This window comes from Maniola hyperantus, chromosome 1 (assembly GCF_902806685.2).
Source record: "Maniola hyperantus chromosome 1, iAphHyp1.2, whole genome shotgun sequence".
NCBI classification, from domain to species: domain Eukaryota; kingdom Metazoa; phylum Arthropoda; class Insecta; order Lepidoptera; family Nymphalidae; genus Maniola; species Maniola hyperantus.
The window spans coordinates 9,661,120-9,681,488 of NC_048536.1; the positions used below are offsets into that span (position 1 = coordinate 9,661,120).

Genomic DNA, 20,369 nt, shown 5'->3' on the forward strand with positions numbered 1-20,369 from the left:
GACAACAATATGGTGTTTTCCTAGTGGACTCCACAATCTATGCCTTTTTCTAATTTTTTATTTTTTTATTAGTACAGTTACTAGTAGTACTAGGGTACGCTTTCAATCACGTTTGATAACGGAAATCAAACTTAATTTCATCTTTATACAAAATCTTTGATGAAGTTTTAATCTAAGTATGTTAGCTTGTACCGCCTATGGTGATTTCGAATGTCGATGAGATCTTCAGTTATGAATGATTGATGTGGAAAGTCTAATGAGAGTAAAAAGTGCGAATGGCGGCGGCGCGTTGCGGCTCGACGCTCGAAGCTATGATCTGCTCAATGATTAGATAACACCAATTGGATTGTCCACTTGGTTGGAAGCGGAAAAAACTGGTTTGCTAGATCAAATGTTTTAGGTATTTACTATTAAATAATGGCCTTGCTAAAAATATACAATATACCTTAAGACATAGTCTAAAGAATGTGCTACTTTGATACACAATAGGAAGTACTTCACTCGATCAAATAAAATCTTGAAATAAGCCGAAATAAAAGTCTAAAACGAATTATTTAATACTTAAATTTCTGACTTGGCAAATAATTTTTATATGGAAATATTTGTCTTTAAGTACTATAGAGATCCTGCTAAATTTTGGTTTTCAACAGGACTTCTATAATTTATTAAATTCAAATTTAACGTTTGAAACACAGAATTTGAACGTTGCCAAGCGGTTTACTTCAAAGCCGCACTGCCCGCCTCGGTGACTCGCCTTAAGTGTTACTTGCTTTTCATAATTTATATCTCTATAAAGTCAGTTTTGGATCGAATCCAGATAAGCGGATATAGTAACGATTCAATTATCTATTTTGACCAGGAAATAAATCCACGATGCGTTATCACGATAATTTTACGTTGTTTATTTTCATATTATGTAGTTCGGTCTATATATGCAAATTGTTTTATCATTCATACCAGAAGTATTTTACAATGTAGTGAGATAGCCTATATCTGATTCCAAGGTACATAGAATTATAATTTAAGTATAAGTCGTCGTAATAAAATCCCAGCTAGTTTTAAATAGTGCATTGAATAATTATTATTTATAATTCTTTCTATTAACTTAAGTAGATATAATAAGGTAGATACCTACTTTTCATTTTGCACAGATACAAAATCCGATTCATAACGAAGTAAGTTGAGGCTATAAACGGTACTTTAAACTGATATAATTTCAGGAAGTTTTTAGAATAGCAAGAATTTTAACTGTTCTTACAACCAGGTGGTAACGTCAGGCGTCACGTTAAGTAATGATAATGCAGCTAACGTCAATTAGCACGGGAACCCTCAGTAAAAGCTGCAGTAATCACTTAGCCACGCCTTGCCCCCAGCGATCATTTATCAACCATATTGGACAAGACATTAAGATAACATCGACCTTCAGCCACTTGGAAACTAAAAAAAATTACATCAAAGTATCAAAAAGTTTACTTAACCTAATACATTATATTGTTATGAGACATAGCCACAGTTAGTCCATTAAATAAGCAAATTTTTATGAAGTCGTAATGTGGAATTGTAAACTAAATTAGGTCTTTCCCATTTCCATGCATTAGCGATTCCTTCGTGGTCAATAAATTTTCAGTGGCCTCGCCTTGGCCGAAAATTTTATTGCCATCGCAGTTTAGGGGAATTAATTTATTTGGTCGTATAGCAATTCTCGGGTCCTCCGTAATTTGGTACGCCGCAATTTCAAACGATAGAGCTTCTCATTAAATTCCTGTAAAGCTTTTTATTGTTCTCATTTTATTGTTGAAATGATATTATAAATCCAATGTATTTCGGTTGAGAGGTTGTTCCACATAATTTGTTTTAACAAGGCGCAATATGCCGGTGAAGAATCTCTAATTTAAATAATTCTTATGATTTTTTTTGTATTGTTTCAGACTCGAGCAGTCAGCGCCCCGGCAACATCTGCTACGCCTTCTTTCGCGAGAGAATATGTAAGTTCTTATACAACAAATCGTTTCTTTCTTTTAACTTTCCATGAACTATATGTATGCGGTGCTCGTATTATATGAAGGACATACCTAATAAATTGTTATACAATGTTGTTTTTATAAGCACTTAACTTTCAAATATCAGACATCAGCAAATTCATATCTTATTCCTGTAACTTTACTATAGCTATATAAATTCAGCTGTCTTGAGCTAAATAAGCGGATTAGCCGTGTGATAAAGTTGTGAACGCATTGCGTTCGCCCTGCACCGCCCACGCACTGTTTGTGTCACTTTCACAGAGTTATGTCGCGCCTACGACTGTGTATTTGATCTCACATAAACATACTTGAGTTAATCAGGGCTTTTCACAGTTTACCGCTTTACCAAAGTGAAATAGCTTTACCTTTTAAATAGGTAGGTACCTACTCATTCGGACACTCGTAAATTGTTTTTATTGCGCGTGTTAGTAAATAGTAATCATTCAAACTGGGTGATTTCAAAAAAAAAATGATACGGGTTTTATTGAAAACAGGAACAACCATTAACGTTATCATTAATTTTCTGTTATCGTTACTGCTGAAACGAGGAAGGATATTGGTTAGACCAGCTACATTGGTTCGGAGCATTAAAAAAAACATTTGAAATGCCAAGTTTTCCTTATAACGCGAGATTTTGGTTGATGGTTTTAGCTAGATAGTAGAAGTTTAAGAATAACGTTCATCCCACGCGATCACTAAGCTATCTTTTACTGTCGAACTTGTGAGATTTATTCCTGTTATTTATAGGTAGTACTTACCTATCTCGTTGTACTTAAAAGGTCATGTTTTCATTCAACTTTTCATCGTTTATTGATTAGCATTAATCATTACTCATGAGTCATGACATTCATTTTTACTTATTTTATGTCGTTATTCGATATGTAGGTACCTATTTTTCCCATTTTATTCATTCTTTTCTTTTTCCTTCTTATAAAGTTAAAATATCTATCTAAGGATCTACCTATTTCAGTTTTTAGGGTTCCGTACCTCAAAAGGAAAAACGGAATCCTTATGGGATCACTTTGTTGTCTGTCTGTCTGTCAAGTAACCTACAGGGTACTTCCCGTTGACCTAGAATTATGTGGCAGGAAGGTGGGTCTTATTTCTAGCTGACATTTGGGGAAAAATCTGAAAACCGTGAATTTAGGGTTAGATCACACGAAAAAAATTAAATTGTCGTCATGAACTAATAATTAGTATTTTCAACTTTCGAAGTGAGTGACTATATCAAGTGTGACTATATCAAGGTATCATATCAAAGGTCTTCACCTGTACATTCTAAAACAGATTTTTATTTATTTTTATACATCATAGTTTTTGAATTATCGTGCAAAATGTCGAAAAAATACGACTGTAGTACGGAACCCTCATTGCGCGAGCCTGACTCGCACTTGGCCGGTTTTTTTTTCATATTCAAAATAATAATACCTGGCTCATAAAAAGTATTTCAACATGACGTCGTAGTCTAACTCGGTCTGCATAATTTTCAGGGAGGAGTTCGATCAGTGAGCTACCCCGGACCGGGAGGCCCCAGCTCGCGACTAGACCTGTGCTATGTGGCGGAGCGTATGCTGGCACTACATCTGCCAGAGAGGGACGGGCACGCGGAGGCGCAAGCTGCTCACATGCTGAACAATAAACATGGGGAACATTACATGGTAAAAACTAAGAACCAGTATTATTTTTGGTGTTTGATGACAAGTTTGCCCTTGTAATCTCACGGTGGTAAGGGTGTACTCTAAGATGGAAGCGGGCTAATGGTAGATTTGACGATTCAAAAGTACTTGTAAACAATATAAAAAAATTCCCTTCTATTCTAACCTGGAAGGCCATCAGACCAGACCTTTGCAATAAATTACAAATTCCCAAACTGACTCAACCAGGAATTGAACTCGGGACCTCGCACTGTCAGCACTGACCACAACGTCGTTCACTCAGTCAAACTCAACAATCGTCGTTCCTATGTAGATCTTTTGTCATCTCTTTCTTTGTCGGTGATGGGTTGATAACGATATCGCATGGTAATGCGATATCGTTATCAACCCATCGCCGGCTCACTACTGAGAACGGTCTCCTCTCAAAATGAGAAGGGGTTTGATCATAGTTCTCCACGCTATGTCAACTAATATGCAATTACTCGTTCCAATATTACTTTGTTTTATTTGCCTATGAGAGAAGGTTGCAAAAAATGAACAGTTTGCATAAGCACCAGCGCGAATGGTAGCATCCAGATTTGTTTAAAATGCAAAACGGATGTGTCGGCAGTTGATGTCAGTTGCGACTTGCGACCACATCCTAATTCTGTACGTCGTTTCATCATCATAGACCAACTGACCATATAAAATTGCTATTCCTGGAGCCATGAGTTGAGCTGTTTAGCCTGTTTTTACGAAGATTTCCACTAGGTATGTTCGCTTACCAACAGACAACTGTTGTGGTATACGTTTATCTATAGCTATGACGAGCACCACGTCGCAATTTGCAAATGTTGCAGTCTACAATAATCTAGACTGATCTGGTGGTATTTAGGAAGATAATGGTATCTTTACTAGCATTTTACTACGGTTGCAAATTCATCCGCCTGGAATACATAAATTCAAACTCCTATTTTACTCCCTTAGGGGTTGAATTTTCAAAAAACATTTCTTAGCGTACGTCTACGTCATAATAGCTATACCTACCTGCATTCTGCATGCCAAATTTCAGCCCGATCCGTCCAGTAGTTTGAGCTGTGCGTTGATAGATGAGTCAGTTAGCTTTTCCTTTTTATATATATATATAACTTTGTATATAATAGAAGATGTTTTTATGTAAAGAAGATTTAGTGCGTATACTAAGCTCTCTCTATGCGTCGTATTCTTTATTGCGGGGAGTCGTGACCCCTTTTCATTAATCACATACCTAGTGGTAGGAGTTTTCTTAGAATAAATAATGGGGTGGGTTCCTAAATCCTTCTGCATGATATAATTCGACTAAAAAAACGAGATTTTAACTCTGGTTTTACAGTTATTATAATTTGTCAGCATGATATCAGTGATAAATGATAATAAAAGTGGATCACCCATCTAGTGACTTGGGTCATCGTTGCTTAATAAAACTCGATTGGTATGCGTTATCAAAACGAGGCCACATCCCCTCCTATAAATAATGCCTGATAGTAAATTAATTTTCATGTTTTGTCTTTAATTCTCATTCTAGGTGTTTGAAGTGAGTGGAGGTGACGGTAGCAGTGATGAACATGCAGCGAGGAACGTGTTTGGGCGCGCAAGATGTCTGGGCTGGCCTGGAGACCTGGCCCCACCGCTCGAGCGTCTCTGTGCTGCGTGCAAACACATTGAGAGCTGGCTGGCGGCTCACCCCAAGAATGTTGCCATACTTTTAGCATGGTAAGTGAAACATTTCATGTGCATGTGAGAGGACAGAAAGAAGCGGAGGACCAAAGAAAAGGTTGATTGATTGCGTGAGAGAGGATACTATGCGTGTAAAAGGAGTAAATGGGGTGAATAATGCGTTGAAGCATGACAGAAGCGAGTGAAAGAAGAAAACAATATGTAGGTATGTTGTGCCGACGCCACATCGCGTGGGAAAAGAACAGGCAGAAGAAGAAGTGAAACATCTTTTGTGTAAAACTACGCAATTAAAACCAGATAACTCTCATCAAAATCGGTTAAACTATTGGGCCGTGAAAAGCTAGTAGACAGACAGATAGACAGACTTTCGCATATACAATATTAGTATGGATTTTTTAATAATACCTAAACTTTTTTCTTATTTCCCCAGGGGCAATCGAGAAAGGCTTGGAGTCCTGGTAGCGGCGTACATGCACTATTCAGCGATATGCGGCGCTCCCGAGCACGCGCTGGATCGATACGCGATGAGACGATACCTCGACGACCGGGTTCCCATGTTTCAGCTGCCTTCCAACAAACGGTACTTACTTAATATTATTTTATTTTTAGGGATCTGTAGTAAAACAAGGAACCCTTATAGTTTAGTCCAGTCCGATCCGTCCGTATTTACCTAGACGGAAACCATTCATTCATTTTGTAAATGCCGAGCATAGACATTTTTGTTGAATTCCTAGTCCCATCCAATCCAATCCTGATGCTGCAAGGTACTGAACTCTTAAGCCATATGGATGTAGATAGTTTTGCAGGTGAATTGATATTTTAGGTACCAAGCAATGACTACTTACACTAAAAAGCATAAAAAAACCGACTCCAAAACCACTAGAAAGTAAAAAAAATATTTTTTGTTTCTACACTTGTATGTACAGTACGCGGCCAGAAAATAATGTACATCGAACTTTAGAATGAGATTTCGATGTAGGTACATAATTTTCTGTATACGAAGTCGGGCGTGCATAAAAAAACTAGAAATCAAAGCGTGAAGATCGCCTAAATTCAACATACAGGTTTTTGAAGTCGGTTTATTTAATTTTTTTATATGATTATTTTTGATTTTTATTGATTAGATATATGAACTGTAAAGTTGAAATTTGGCAGTTATAGAAACTTGATACCACTTTACAGGGACCTTTAGAAAACAGACCTTTAGAACCAGTGAAATTAACAAAAATGTGGTTTACTCCCTCGAGTAATAACTCCATAGGCTGTATAGACTCCATAGGCTGTAGGCTCCATAGACAGCTTTCGAAAAAACTATTTACATTTTAAGAATTAAGTAATGACTGATTTCTCAATTAGCATAAATATAATTAATTCAAGAAATCGCACAAGTTCATTTACAGCGCACCATGTAATTTTATCGCAACAAGTAATTCAATTAAAAATACCTTTACAGTAGTAAAAGATCCTTTAAAGTTTAAAGTATAAAAAGTCCTAAGTCACCTCTAGCTATCAGTATTCTGGTCTTTACTTCTCGGGCCCTCCTAATGAGGTGGCGGGACCAACATGACTTATATGTCATAATGTGGAATATATGCCCTTCTGTACTCGCTAGTATTCCCAAGATGGCTATGATACTTATTTCCACAATATTGAAATACGCACGGACTGGTTGCTCTTTGTGTACTTTATTTATTGTCATCCAGATATGAGCAGACTACGAAGGTACATACAAAAACGTTACCATATTTGACATTGAAGAAAGCATGTCTGCAGTGTAACGGTATACCTATCTATTAAAATTTAGAAAAGAAATATTGCTTGTGTGTAGGATATTTCTTCACGTACCTATAGTATGCGACAGGTCGAGATGGTAATCGGGGAGGGAACGCCCCGCACACCTTTACAGCCCCCGCGTTAACTCGGTGCGGGCGAGCGCGGGTGACGTGCGGGTGTGCGGGGCGTCCCTCTGGCTCATACCCCGATTGGCATCTCGACCTGTCGCGGACTATATTATCTGCACGTACCTACCTACTAAGGATGACATAAAATACAATGAATTGTCGTAGGTATATTGAGAAAATTTTAGTCTTTGGGGTATTAAAGCCAAGCTTGTTAAAAGCCTCAATTGATATTGGTTGGATTGGTAGACACTCTACCAGCGAGGTGGACTATGACCAAACCCCTTCTCATTTTGTGACACGAGCTTAGCAGTAGATCGGCGATGATGATGATGATGAATAATGTAAAAAGTTCTAGTCTTTAGTCATACAAGTTTCTAGTATCAGTTACATGATAATAATTTGATTGGTTGCAGATACATCGACACCTTTGCCGGTTTACTAGCAGGTCAGATACGAGTGAACGCAGCGCCTCTACAGCTCACACATGTGAGCGTGGCTGGCTCGCTGGCTGCTCCTACGGCGCCCACCATCGCCTTCCTCAAGATCTACGAGAATTACAGCTGCGTTTATACATCGGGTAAACTTTATTCATAACTATGACGCCGTTGACTTCATCCGCGTAAATGCCGTGAGAATTCTTTGATTATCTGGGTTGAAAAGTAGCGTATGTCACTCTCCAGGTTTTTAACTATATCCAAGCAAATAAAATCACGTCGATCCGTTGTTCCGTAGTGGCGTGATTATAAAGGACAAACCCAAACAAACACACTTTCGCATTTATAATAATAAGGCAGTAAGTAATTAACCTTACCTGTAGTAAGTTGAATTATTGTTTTCGATTGATTCTGTATCATATCATTCACTATTAACGAATGCGCACATATTGTTATACTAATACGCGCGAAACAAGTAGGTACCCTAGACCAATCTGAACAGTAGGCCCACGCCTGTGCATTGTACAAAAAGAGATCGCATCCTTCAGATTGGACTACTTGTTTTACACATACGTACTCTACTAATTTAGTAAATAGAATACGCATTTGTCCAGGTCTATACATGGTGAACGGCGGTGGGTGGACGGTGGGAGTGGGTCGGCTAGCGCTGCGGGGCGACGTCCTGGTCCGCGCGTACAGGCGGCCGGCGCACGCGCATCCTCACGCGCACACGCCGCAGCGACACCTCGTATTCGCCTGTCAGTTCCACACCTGCGCCGTTGCGGATCACACCCTCTCCTTCACTAAGCAGCAGCTTGACCACGCTGTGCATGGTAATTTCTTCACTTTAGAACTAAGTCACACACTGTTTCTTTAATTCCTCTTTATTTTTCGGAAGTCCATATTTTGTTTGATTGTTCATACATGTGTAGGTTGTCTGCCTATGTGTATATTAACATATAGTTTCACCTGATTACTTGTATTATAGTTGTAGTTGGATCGTAAAGTGTGAAAAAATGGAGAACTGAATCTCTCTACATACCAGCTCAGATTATACGATCATTGTACCTATATATTATGTTATGTGTTCACGTTCATGGTACTGCACTGATCATCTGTTCACGTAATAACACAATATTATATCCTAGGTGTTTGTTAATGTGACTTTTGTGAGGATTTTCGTAATATTTATGCAATTTTATATCAGAAAACCACAATAAATAACTGTAATTTATAAATAAAGCTTGTAAAATAGCTACACAGATCTCATTGCTTAGCCTCATTGCAACTTCTTCCCGCGAATCAGCTATTACTGCACCGACGCGATGTACAAAGTGCTCAACAAGCTACAATCAGTACCTTGTCTACGTCTCTGAACACACATTTCTTTTCAGATCCATCATTTCCGAGCGATGGCGCAGTAGAACTAGTGTTCGCTCGGGGAGAAGGCTCTGGCGGCGCTGCGCCCGCGCCGACTCCCGCGGCGCCGTTACGTGCGGCGCCCGATGCACTCGCACGAGCAGACTCGCTTGAGCACCTCCGACCACTCTCCACGCTGACTGATGATGAACCTGGTAAGTTACTTAGAGCTGTTGTTCAAAATCGACGCTGCAGTTGGAACTCGTGTTCGCTTGCTCGAATGTCCAGACTGTGCCACGCCCGCACTGACGCCTGCAGCAGAGTTGTATGTACGAAGTCGGGCGAGCACAATAAAAGAAACAAGAAATCAAAGCTTGAAGCTTGCCCGACTTCAACATACATACACGTGTAGAAACAAAAGTTATTTCTTACTTTCTAGTGGTTTTGGAAGTCGGCTTTTTAATTCTTTTTTTATTAGATGTTAAATTACAATTTTTTTTTAAGAATATTAGCCATGTTAAATGACTAATCCTCTCCAACTAAGCGTCAGGCTTGTGCTAGGAGTAGGTACGACAATTTAGTGCAACGGGCGGGGTTTGAACCGTCGACCTTTCGGTTTTCAGTCCACTCCTTTACCGGTTGAGCTATTGAGGCTATAATTAAAATGAATTACGTAATTATGAGTGTAGGTACCTACTATTGGATTGTAAAACAAAAGTAGTTGTGTGTAGTACGTATACATTGTACACGATATACCCACAGTTTTACGATATACATAGTACAGATCTTTAATATCCACATATAGCTATATAACTCAAAATATGAGGTACCTATTTCGTAGCATTTACTATATTTAGGTAGACGGCACTAAAGTTCCATTTTATTAGTTTCACATCCGTTATTTGCTGTTTATTTTGGTTGGAGAGCGAGTCGTTGAGCGTATGGCATTGCAAGAGCCCATGTGCAAGCAGTTAGTACGTAATAAGTAATAACTAATATGTAATATATTTGACCGAGCGAAGCTAGGACTACTTGAGTGAAATTGTACCTACTTGTCCGTCTATCCGTCTGTCAGAGCCTTATAACTTCTGAATGACTGAACGTAATTACTTCTTTAAACATAATGTGTAATCTGATTGCCTTCAGCCGAATATTGCATTAAAAAATCTTTCAGGGGGGCTCCCATACAAAATTTAATAGATTGAATTCGACGCTATATGTCAAAAACGGATACATATTAGAAACTGAAATTTGTGTATAATTTTAGTTATATCCTGTACTTGAACAATAAATACTAAAAAACTAGATAAATATTATAAAGAAATGGAATCATTTAATTTTTAATGGGTATCAGTATTTATAACATGTTAATAGGTAGATGGCGCTGTTAACATTGTAAAAATATCGGGAATTATGGGATACCACGAGTTTATATTATTACGTAATTGCTTGCTTAGAATACCTATCTACGATATGAATTATTCATTGTATGTTAAATAAAGAAATAATAAAAAGAACTGAACATATTTTGTTTATCTAGGCCTTGAATTGTACTAAGTACTTAGTTTGAGCTCATAATAACTAACCAAGCGATAGTAATTAACTGAAAATGTAGAATACACTCTTACCTAAAAGGTAAAATAAAACTCCTATGTCGGTTAGCTGTGACATACAGACAAAGAGGAAAGTGTTGACAAATAAGTTATTGGCATAGTATATACTATTATATTCTTCTATATATATAAAATGAAAAGGTGACTGACTGACTGACTGACTGACTTACTGATCTATCAACGCACAGCTTACACTACTGGACGGATCGGGATGAGGATTATGATGTAGGCATCCGCTAATAAAGGATTTTTGAAAATTCAACCCCTAAGGGGTTGGAATAGGGGTTTGAAATTTGTGTAGTTCCCGCGGACAAAGTCGCGAGCGTAAGCTAGTTAATATTATAAAGGAGATTTGCTTGTTTGTAATCGATGAACTCTGAAACTACTAAACCGATTTTAATTCTTTCAACATTGGAAAGCCTTCTTGTCTAGAAAATAATAAATATATATTATGTAAATATATATCAAATTCCACTCGAGTGAAGCCGGGTCGATCAGCTAGTAGGTAATAAGCTAATTCTCTGTTCTGTGTATTTAATCAGTTTTTCATTATGAGCCGGATTTTTTTTGAAAAGAAAACTTTTATTTCAGTCCAGTACATTGGCTTGATTGATCCCAAAAAAAAACACAAATCGTACCCTAAAATAATCACAAGTAAAAAATTTGAAAAAATATTTTTAACTATCTACTGAACCTTAAAAAACCGATATGTAAATGCTATGACCTACATTCGAATTAAAAAGCATGGTGGTGACCTATCATTAGTAGTTGACAAAGTAGTTAGCGGCGTCGGTGAAGCGGTGTGCCGCTGCAGGTGCAAAGCTATTTTAGTTTGTGTCCGCCCGCCCGACCGCGCCGCCCGCCCAGTCTCGCGCGGCCCAACCGGCCGGACACGAGTATCCAGATGCTCATTTTATCAGTGCCAGAAGTTTAATGAACTAATAACATCGTTTCTCAATCTAAAAGCAATTCCAATATAAATAAATCATTCGAGAAATTCGACTGTATATAACTTAAATTTTGCTCCGATTTTCGGTCAAATACAACGGATTTAAGTTTCTGATCTACAGGTAGAACGGAGGTAAGTAAAACATTAATAACTTATGCGGAAACGTTCCAGCGTTTGATGTTTGCCAGACACAACATTTGCAGCCGAATCTAATTATGACGAACAGTAACTGTTCTATAACTGTTGTAGAATTATTTCAAACCAATTGTTAGTAGGTACCTACCGAGTTTATTCTGCCAAAAGTAAACGAGCGGTCGTGTTAGAATTGAAAGACATAACGAAATTAGTTACGATTGTGTATTTCATTCGGACAATAGCATTAGTAATGGTGAGCGTACTACCGTGTCAATGTTCAATCAGACCACGAGCCGTTCCGCTGTGACGAAGCCTATAGACAGAGGCCTCTCCTTCACTCTGTCCATACAAATGTAATTTGGTTCGCATTTGAATATTAACGAATCAAATCCATCAATCAAAAATCCTTTCTTAGCGGATGTCAACGACATAATAGCTACAGCCCGATTCGTCCAGTAGTTTGAGCTGTGCGTTGATACTATCTATCAAGTTGATAGATCAGTCACGTTTTCGTTTTATATATTTAGAGTCTTCATTTGAAACTGAATATTTTATCCAAAATTTGGGAAAACAGAAATAAATATTAGTTTCTAGAATGTATCTACAAAGTTTCATTGAGTTTATTTGGTTAGCATTCAAATGAGACCAAACTACGATTGTTTAGAGCGTTATGCGAATGAACCCCCATAGCGAATCACTGATGGATGACAGGACACCCGTCACAGTCGGACCCCAATGGTTCATTCGTCATACAGCACACTTCAACTCGATTAGAATCATTAGGTACATACCGGGTCATACCCTTATCTACTGATGATCATATTAACTAGAGCATTTCGCCGACTGAAGCGTAGCTGATGTGCGTAATTCTTGATAGAGCTGAAGACATAAGTGACTGTGGGTTAATCGCTAATTCAATTAAATCCTAACATGCAGGCGGTTTGGTAACAGCCATCTCACCCGTCAATCGTTATAACTGTTTTTGTATTAATAGTTTTAACGTAGGTATTCTACCCTAATTCTACCATTCTATAGCGTACATTTATAGTGTTTATTCAATAGCCTACAAGCGTCTGCATAATTAAGCTGAAGCTGGAGTTGCAAACCTGTTTGGATAATTTTATTAATCTGTTTTAAGCGGATCGGCGCGAATTTTTCTAGTAAATTCTTAGCTACATTTTATTAGGAACAACCTACCTATTACTTACTTAAAACAAAAGTCTATAATCTTTGCACGTATTCTGCAACGTCCCAAAACAGTAGTGGATTTATTAACCGTTACCTTTATTTTGACAATTTTAAAGCCTACCTACGGCATTATTAATTCTGTCTTTTATTTTAACAAGATGAATTTATTATTTACTTAAATGCGAAAACACAACCAGTTCGTCAATGAAAATAGTGATAAATCGTAATTATGTAAGGCTACAACCGGTATTTTACGAACTACCATAAACTGAGTAAGTAATAGGTATACAAGATTAATATAGACTTGTACTTTTCATTGAAGCTTACCGATATGAACAGTCAATTACTCTGGTGCAATAATAGTGCACGCGTCGGGATGTAATATGAGTACAAAATAGTATCTATTAATCGATAAGTTACTCACGGCTTCGTCGTTTGCGATTTAAGTAGATTGCGGATGAGTAAATTGTAACTTGCCTGTATTCGCGGCTGAAAAATTCCTTTTTCGCATATTTAAATCTATAGATTATATATTTTTATTAACTTAAAAACCTCAGTGAAGGTAAACAAATACCTAGTTACATCCAGTACTATTTAGGTAGTAAGTTTTTCAAAAAACTGTACCTACTCTATCGAAAGGCAAGTATTCAATGCCACGGCAGAATATTAATAGGTACCTACCAGTTTTGAGTTCTTCAAAATCTTTTTAAAATTATAGAACAAGAAAATCCTCAGCTTGGTTATAAAAGTAAATTTTTATGAGTATCTTTTTTTCTGGTATTATTATTGAAGTATTCATGGCAGGAAAAGATGAAAATGTTCACGAGTATTTAAACAAAAATTTTAAAATGTTTAAGCATGTAGAGTCCGCGGCAGCGGCAATCGGGAAGGAAACGCCCCGCACACTCGCACAGCCCCCGTGCTAACCCGGTATGGGCGAGCGCGGGTGACGTGCGGTGTGCGGGGCGTCCCTCCGCCTCATACCCCGATTGGCATTTCGACCTGTCGCGTACTATTATAGATAGAGACAATTTTGTTTTTCAGCTACCTGAGTTTTTTGAGTTTAAAAATATATAATGAAAGAAATCTGTAGTTAAACTAAAGTGCGGTGGTTTATGTAGTAACTACCTAGGTACTTGATTGCAACATTCGTGAATCTGGTCTAACGAGTTCAATGATTGATATGAGCAATGACTGTTGTCCTAAATACAGGTAAGCGAAATCAGATAATACCTACCTACACTTACTGAAAATAATGTTTCAAAAGAGAAAAACTTTTGTTATTCTTGTAAAACGCATTAATTAGAATAAAGAATATAATGCAGATTTGCTCAGCGAAATTATCAATTTCTTTCATTTTTATTTCCTATCCCGTGGGAATCCGGCTTCATTCCTTGTCTACGTTATAAATTAAACCTCTGTGTAAAATTTCAGCTTTCTAGATCCAAGGGGTTGATGCTTGGGCTGGGCGTTGATGAGTTAATCAATGAGTGAGTCAGGACTTTTTGTAGTGACTTGATTGAAAAATGATAAGTAGGTAAGGTAATAAGAAGCAGTCAAGCCTTCTTAGAACTGAAAAAATCTCCCCTACCAATGCAGAGTCACGAAATGCACATAACTTTTGATATGACGTTATCCGTTGCACAAATCGTAAGTTTGAAACCATGGAGATATGCTAAAAATGATGCCAAAAAAGGCAAAACCAAAACCTGTTACGGACTCGGAGCAACGAAAATAAAGCGATATGGGATAACGAGTAATAAAACAGAACTTAGTTTCGTAGAAACACAAGGTGGAGCGCCTCGATGACATCATTGGGAACCGTCACGAACGCGTGCTCACCTTCGGTCAAAGTAAAGCTGATCGCATACTACCTAGTACCTACCGCAAGAGTCGAAAAAGCCATATAAGGCAAACAACACATTTTAGGACGGAAAACGCACATGTTAGCACTGCCACAGGCACTGCGAAGTCGATGGCCGCCTCGTATGCGCTAACCTCTGCTGAATGCTGTGGCCAGCAGCGCTGCGGTAGTTCGACAGCTAGAGTATAACGATCCCAATGACCTCTGAATGGCCGACTACTAGCTACAATGCATTGTTGCAACAAGAATACCATTAATTAAGCTAATCACAAAAATTGACATTGTAATAATGACGACAGCTACAGTGTAACGATCGCAATCATCTCTGATTAGCCGAATACTAGCTAAAATGCATTATTGCAATAAGAATGTCATTATATCAGCCAATCATAACAATTAAGATTGTAATAATAATTGATGCAGCTTTGCCGGAGTTGATTAGCTGATGTTATCCGTATCGAGTTGTCCTGCTGACGTGATTTACGTAGTCAGTTGGTGAAGAATGGGTTGGTTGAAGGTTTTGTGCCTCGTGCGAGTAGTATGCGTAAAGCCTTACTCCAATATTTCGTTAAAATTACAACATACACACACATTACAATGTATCGCGCAGCCTCATACATTATTTCTGCGAAGAGTCTAAAGGCTGAGGTCAGATTTAAAATTCTATATAATTTAAGGAAATGATATACCTACTTACCTATTCATAGCTAGAGTCTGGCTGTTATTTTTTTAAATCAAATGTTACATGATATAGCCTATAACCCTATGAAACTTTTGTCTATGCTCTACAAAGGTGCACATGGTTAAACTTGTCAGTAGTTTTAGGAATCGTGAAGCTTCATAAAATTTAGGTCGTTGCTTAAATACTGATGTGTTCACAAGAATTAATTGTACCATTTAAGTTAATTAAAAAGCCATTTAAAAATAACTATGGCCAGGCCATGGCCACATCGCTTTCATCTTTAACGTTAAACAAAGAAAATTTTATGTTTGTCTCCGAAGAAAACTTATGAGGGCGAAAAGCGCACCGCGACTGTTCGAAAATGGTGTAGAGAACTATCCGCTAACCCTCTACAGACGCTGATGTGGTTTTTCAGACATTAAACCACTCTACAGAGTAATTATTAAGTAGCTTTACCCGCCGCCGCGCCGTTACGTTCTTACCCAGTCTTCTCCACATAAAATAGTTGAAAGTGTTGTTTATATAAGATGAAAATATCTACAGTTTCAAGGGGACTTAAAAATATATTTTTTCTCTCTCTTACTAATCTATAGGGTTCAAGTTTTAGCATCATTAAAAGGTTCTGGAAGTAGGTACATGATGCATTCTCTACATTATCTTCAATTTTTAATTTGTGCCATATCGTTATACATAATTATGTGCCATTACATACTATTATTATATAAGCATGTGGCCTAATGGGTGCAGCTAAAAATCATCCCACTATCCGGCGACTTTAGTGATCCGAATATCATGGTCACGCTAATTTTCATTAGTTAACTAACAAAGCGTTTCGTAAATTTATTATCACGACCTTTGGCGGGTTCATCATTTATAACAGTAGTCTCATTTTTAACACAGCTGGGTTCTCTTTATACCTAATATTTTTTACATTTCGCTAAGTAGGTAGCTATATCTTTAGATCTCATTAAATAGGTTGATTGCTTTTAAAACAAGTTTCAAAGCACTTTACTCAATGGAACCAGTTATATTTAATTTTAAGATGAATGATTAATTAATCATTGAGAAATACTTACATGTTAACAAATTCCTATGCACTCTAAAAGTATTTTAAAATGTAAAAACAAATTACGCGAATAAAAATGTACTTATCGCTTTCTGATACTTAGAATTAGGTGTATATACTTAGTTAATTTTGTGGTGTATACCTAAGCAAGTATAGGTACAGGCTATTTTGATTAATGATTGATTTTACCAGTATAATGTACAGGTTTAGCTGATATAGACATAAATCTTATATACTACTAGCTTATGCTCGCTACTTCGTCCGCGTGGACTACACAAATTTCAAACCCCTATTTCACTCCCTTAGGGGTTGAATTTTCAAAAAATACTTTCTTAGCGGACGCCTACGTCATAATAGCTATCTGCATGCAAAATTTCAGCCCGATCTGTCCAGTAGTTTGAGCTGTGCGTTGATAGATCAGTCAGTCAGTCAGTCAGTCAGTCAGTCAGTCACCTTTTCTTTTTATATATTTAGAAGATAAGAGTACTGAGCTAAGCTAATGATCTATTTCCGTTATTTACAATGGTTATTCTATTTAGTTTTAAGCCTAACGTACATGCATCTAAGAATGTGGAGTTTTAATTTTGTTTGTAAAATTGTAAAACGTAATAATATTTTCAATTAAAATTAAATGGCGCACAGAAATTGGCAGTTCGAGCGTTACGCATCCTCTTCCTGTGCCGCCCGTCGCGCCGTTCGTTTCGTAACAGTAACCACCGTCTAGCTTATTGGTTATTTTTGTTGACATCACAGAAATAACTGCATCTGCCTTAACATCATTTGACGCCGCAAGCCGCAGCAGAGACGTTGATAACTTTATGCTAATTGCGTTATTGACATCTTCACATTTGGTTCAGTTATGAAGCGCCAAATCGCTGCTAATATTGCAAATTGTTTAGTATAAATTAGGTTTATCTGATAAAGCTTGCTTTCTACTGTGCCAAATTTAATAACCAGGGCTTTTTTAGTTTTCCTTTCATTGTAGGTTAAACACTAACTACATTCTATCTCTACTTTGAAAATTACGACAATCGATATTTCGTAAACTTGTAATTTGGGTGTAGAGTTTCAGTAATTATTTAATTAGGCAATATTGGAAACTGAAATTTCAGACTTCTATCTTTACCCACGATGAAGATACAGGGGGCTTAAAACCATCCAATCACCAATCACCGAATTTTCTACAACACCGCCCGGCGCCAGTCGCCCTGACGTTGAAATCTTTACGCTAATTGCGTTATTGACAACTTCGGTTCAGTTTCATAATACAAGATGGAAAACCCAGTAAACTTTTCTGGGAATCATACGAAACGTTTTAAGAATAATATAGTTATGTAAAACAATAAAATATAAAAATTAGTACATTATATAAAACTTTCATGACCTAACTGTTGTGTTAATATAACAAATTCATATACGTAAGTATATAAATAAAAATAATACTTTTACAAAATGTTTACCGCCAACTTCGCACTCATGTCTCATAGTCATTATGTAAATATACGTCGTGTGACGAAGTTGGTCTTCCTTATTAGCATACAGTACTTATTTACTTTTATGTCAGTCTAAACATACCTTACTACGTTTGTGTACTTGTTTTGACAAAATCGTGTGGTTCTTCCAGCGGGGTCTTCATCTAATATTATGTTCGTAGGTATATCATAACATATTGCATGCTAATAGGCAGTTTGGCTGTACCATTTTGTTTTTGTAACATCTCCATTCTCCACTGTTTACCACTTTACCCAGATTCGCAATAAAGAAATTTATATTTGTATAATTTGTATTCGTATCGTATACCGTCTTAGTGCTGGAATGGATTGATTGAACAAGGTACATTTAATTTTCATTTAAATTAGTGTGACACAGAATAACTAATTTATCACATCGTAATCAACCCATCGCCGGCTCACTACAGAGCAAATAGTACCTATGTAGTCCAACACGCTGGCCATGTGCGGATCGGCAGACTTCATACGCCTTCGAGAGCATTATGTAGAACTCTCAGGCTTACAGGTTTCCTCACGATGTTTTCCTTCACCGTTAAAGCGAGTGATATTTATTTTTCTTAAAAACGCACAGAACTCCAAAAAGTTAGAGGTGCGTGCCTGGGATCTAATCCCCGATCTCTAGGCTTACTGTATGTAAGGAGATTATAATATTATGTATGAATAGATTGTACTAACAAGTAACAACGACTTATATGTACCTACTAAGTCGTATGAGGACACTTCCTTGTGGGCGCAGCAACCTTGATCTACAAACCTGCGAATCTTCTGTGGAACTGTCTGACAGTACGAGGCTATCTAGTCTTAATTTGACATGATATTACTAGTCTTAGAATTTGTACCCACTAAATAATCCGCAAATGCGTTTGATTTTATTTAGCTCTATAGACTACAAAGTTAACGTCTGCAGCGCCTGGATTTTAATTCCAAGAACACAAATAGTAGAGATAGGAAGTTGCATTTGACGATGATTTAGTTTTCAATAACATCGTGATAACCAGTTGTTAGGTTCAGTTCACTGAATAACAAGGGCTGTATGTGACATTCCGTGAGACAACGGTGACGACCGGGATACGGGTAACGGGAAGCAAACTTAGTCCTTTTAAGGATGTTGTCCGGCTCTCCAGCCGCTCGTAACTGCGTATCTACGGCTACTCAATGCTGGCGATAAACAGTTAATGAATACTACATTTACTAAAGTAATTCGCACTCACATGACTGTGTTACAACAACGTGGACTCTGTGTTCTCGATCGTGTTTTGTTTATTACTTAGTGCCAGTCAAATTCGATTAATATGTGCCCGTAATCAATCATTCGTAGAGCTTTATATGGTACGTGTTTCCTAATTTGGATGCCGAATATGTAGAGCTCTATATTTTGGTAGAGCTTCTAAGTTATATTGTACCTAATCTGTAAGTAGGTGTGTTTAAACTTGGTAAAGTAGGTACTTATGCCGGTTTTATTCTTCTCCCTTGATTTCTTTTCCGCACTTAGACGAAACCATCCGTTGTAGGTCTGTACGTAATAGCGTGATGCAGGATACAATTGAAACTTGATACCTAAGTGATGGTGTTTTGGTGACAGGTGACAACAACGGCAGTGCAGAGGGCTCGGGATCGGGCGGGGAGGCGGGTGAGGGAGCGGAGGCCGCGCACACATTCGGACCTCTCGACGGGTCCATCTACGCGACAGTAGTGCGCGCGGGCGGCGGGCCCTCATCTCCGCTCAGCGCTTCAATGGATTCGGGCATCTCGTCGGCGGGGCGCCGCGCCGCCCCCAGTCCGCCCGATGAGCTGGACGCGCTGCTGGGCGACATGCTTCGGACCGTGAGCGCGCTGCCCGACCCGCCGCCTGCGCCAGCTCAGCAGTCGCACGCCGACCGCGCTCCTGACATACCGTACCACGCGCGCGCCGACTCCGCGCCCTTCACCTACGGAGCGCCCGGCCTCCGCCCCGGTATGCTTCGTGCCTCCAACCGCCTCGCCAGCCCCGAGCTGGTGCGGCGGGCCCTCGGCAGCGACCGCGGCTATCGGGGCATCGAGGACGACGACGACGAGCGAACCGTCACTCCGGAGCCGTCTCCGCGAACCCCGCTCTCACCGCGCACGCTACGAAAGCTCACACATGACGAACTCACCACCAAAACTACCACGACCATTCCACCGCCATCTTCGCCTCTACAAAACGGAAGGTTAGTAAATCGTTAATTTAGAATAAGTTTGATTAAGAATGAATTGAAAATTTATTGTTAAAAATAGGTAGGTATTTCGTTTCACAATTTTAAGAAAACTCGTACCT

At 38.3% G+C, this 20,369-nt stretch overlaps 1 protein-coding gene across 3 annotated transcripts in view; it reads left to right on the plus strand.

The window, feature by feature from the left end:
* Positions 1-20,369, plus strand: part of by (focal adhesion protein tensin) — a 168,902-nt gene that overhangs the window by 122,800 nt on the left and 25,733 nt on the right. For all 3 annotated transcript variants that reach the window (XM_069501307.1, XM_069501311.1, XM_034973427.2), the window contains exons 6-13: positions 1,929-1,985; positions 3,512-3,679; positions 5,220-5,407; positions 5,802-5,951; positions 7,686-7,849; positions 8,321-8,539; positions 9,101-9,280; positions 19,656-20,262. In XM_069501307.1, the coding sequence (XP_069357408.1) occupies positions 1,929-1,985; positions 3,512-3,679; positions 5,220-5,407; positions 5,802-5,951; positions 7,686-7,849; positions 8,321-8,539; positions 9,101-9,280; positions 19,656-20,262 (1,733 nt within the window). The remainder of the gene's footprint in view (positions 1-1,928; positions 1,986-3,511; positions 3,680-5,219; positions 5,408-5,801; positions 5,952-7,685; positions 7,850-8,320; positions 8,540-9,100; positions 9,281-19,655; positions 20,263-20,369) is intronic.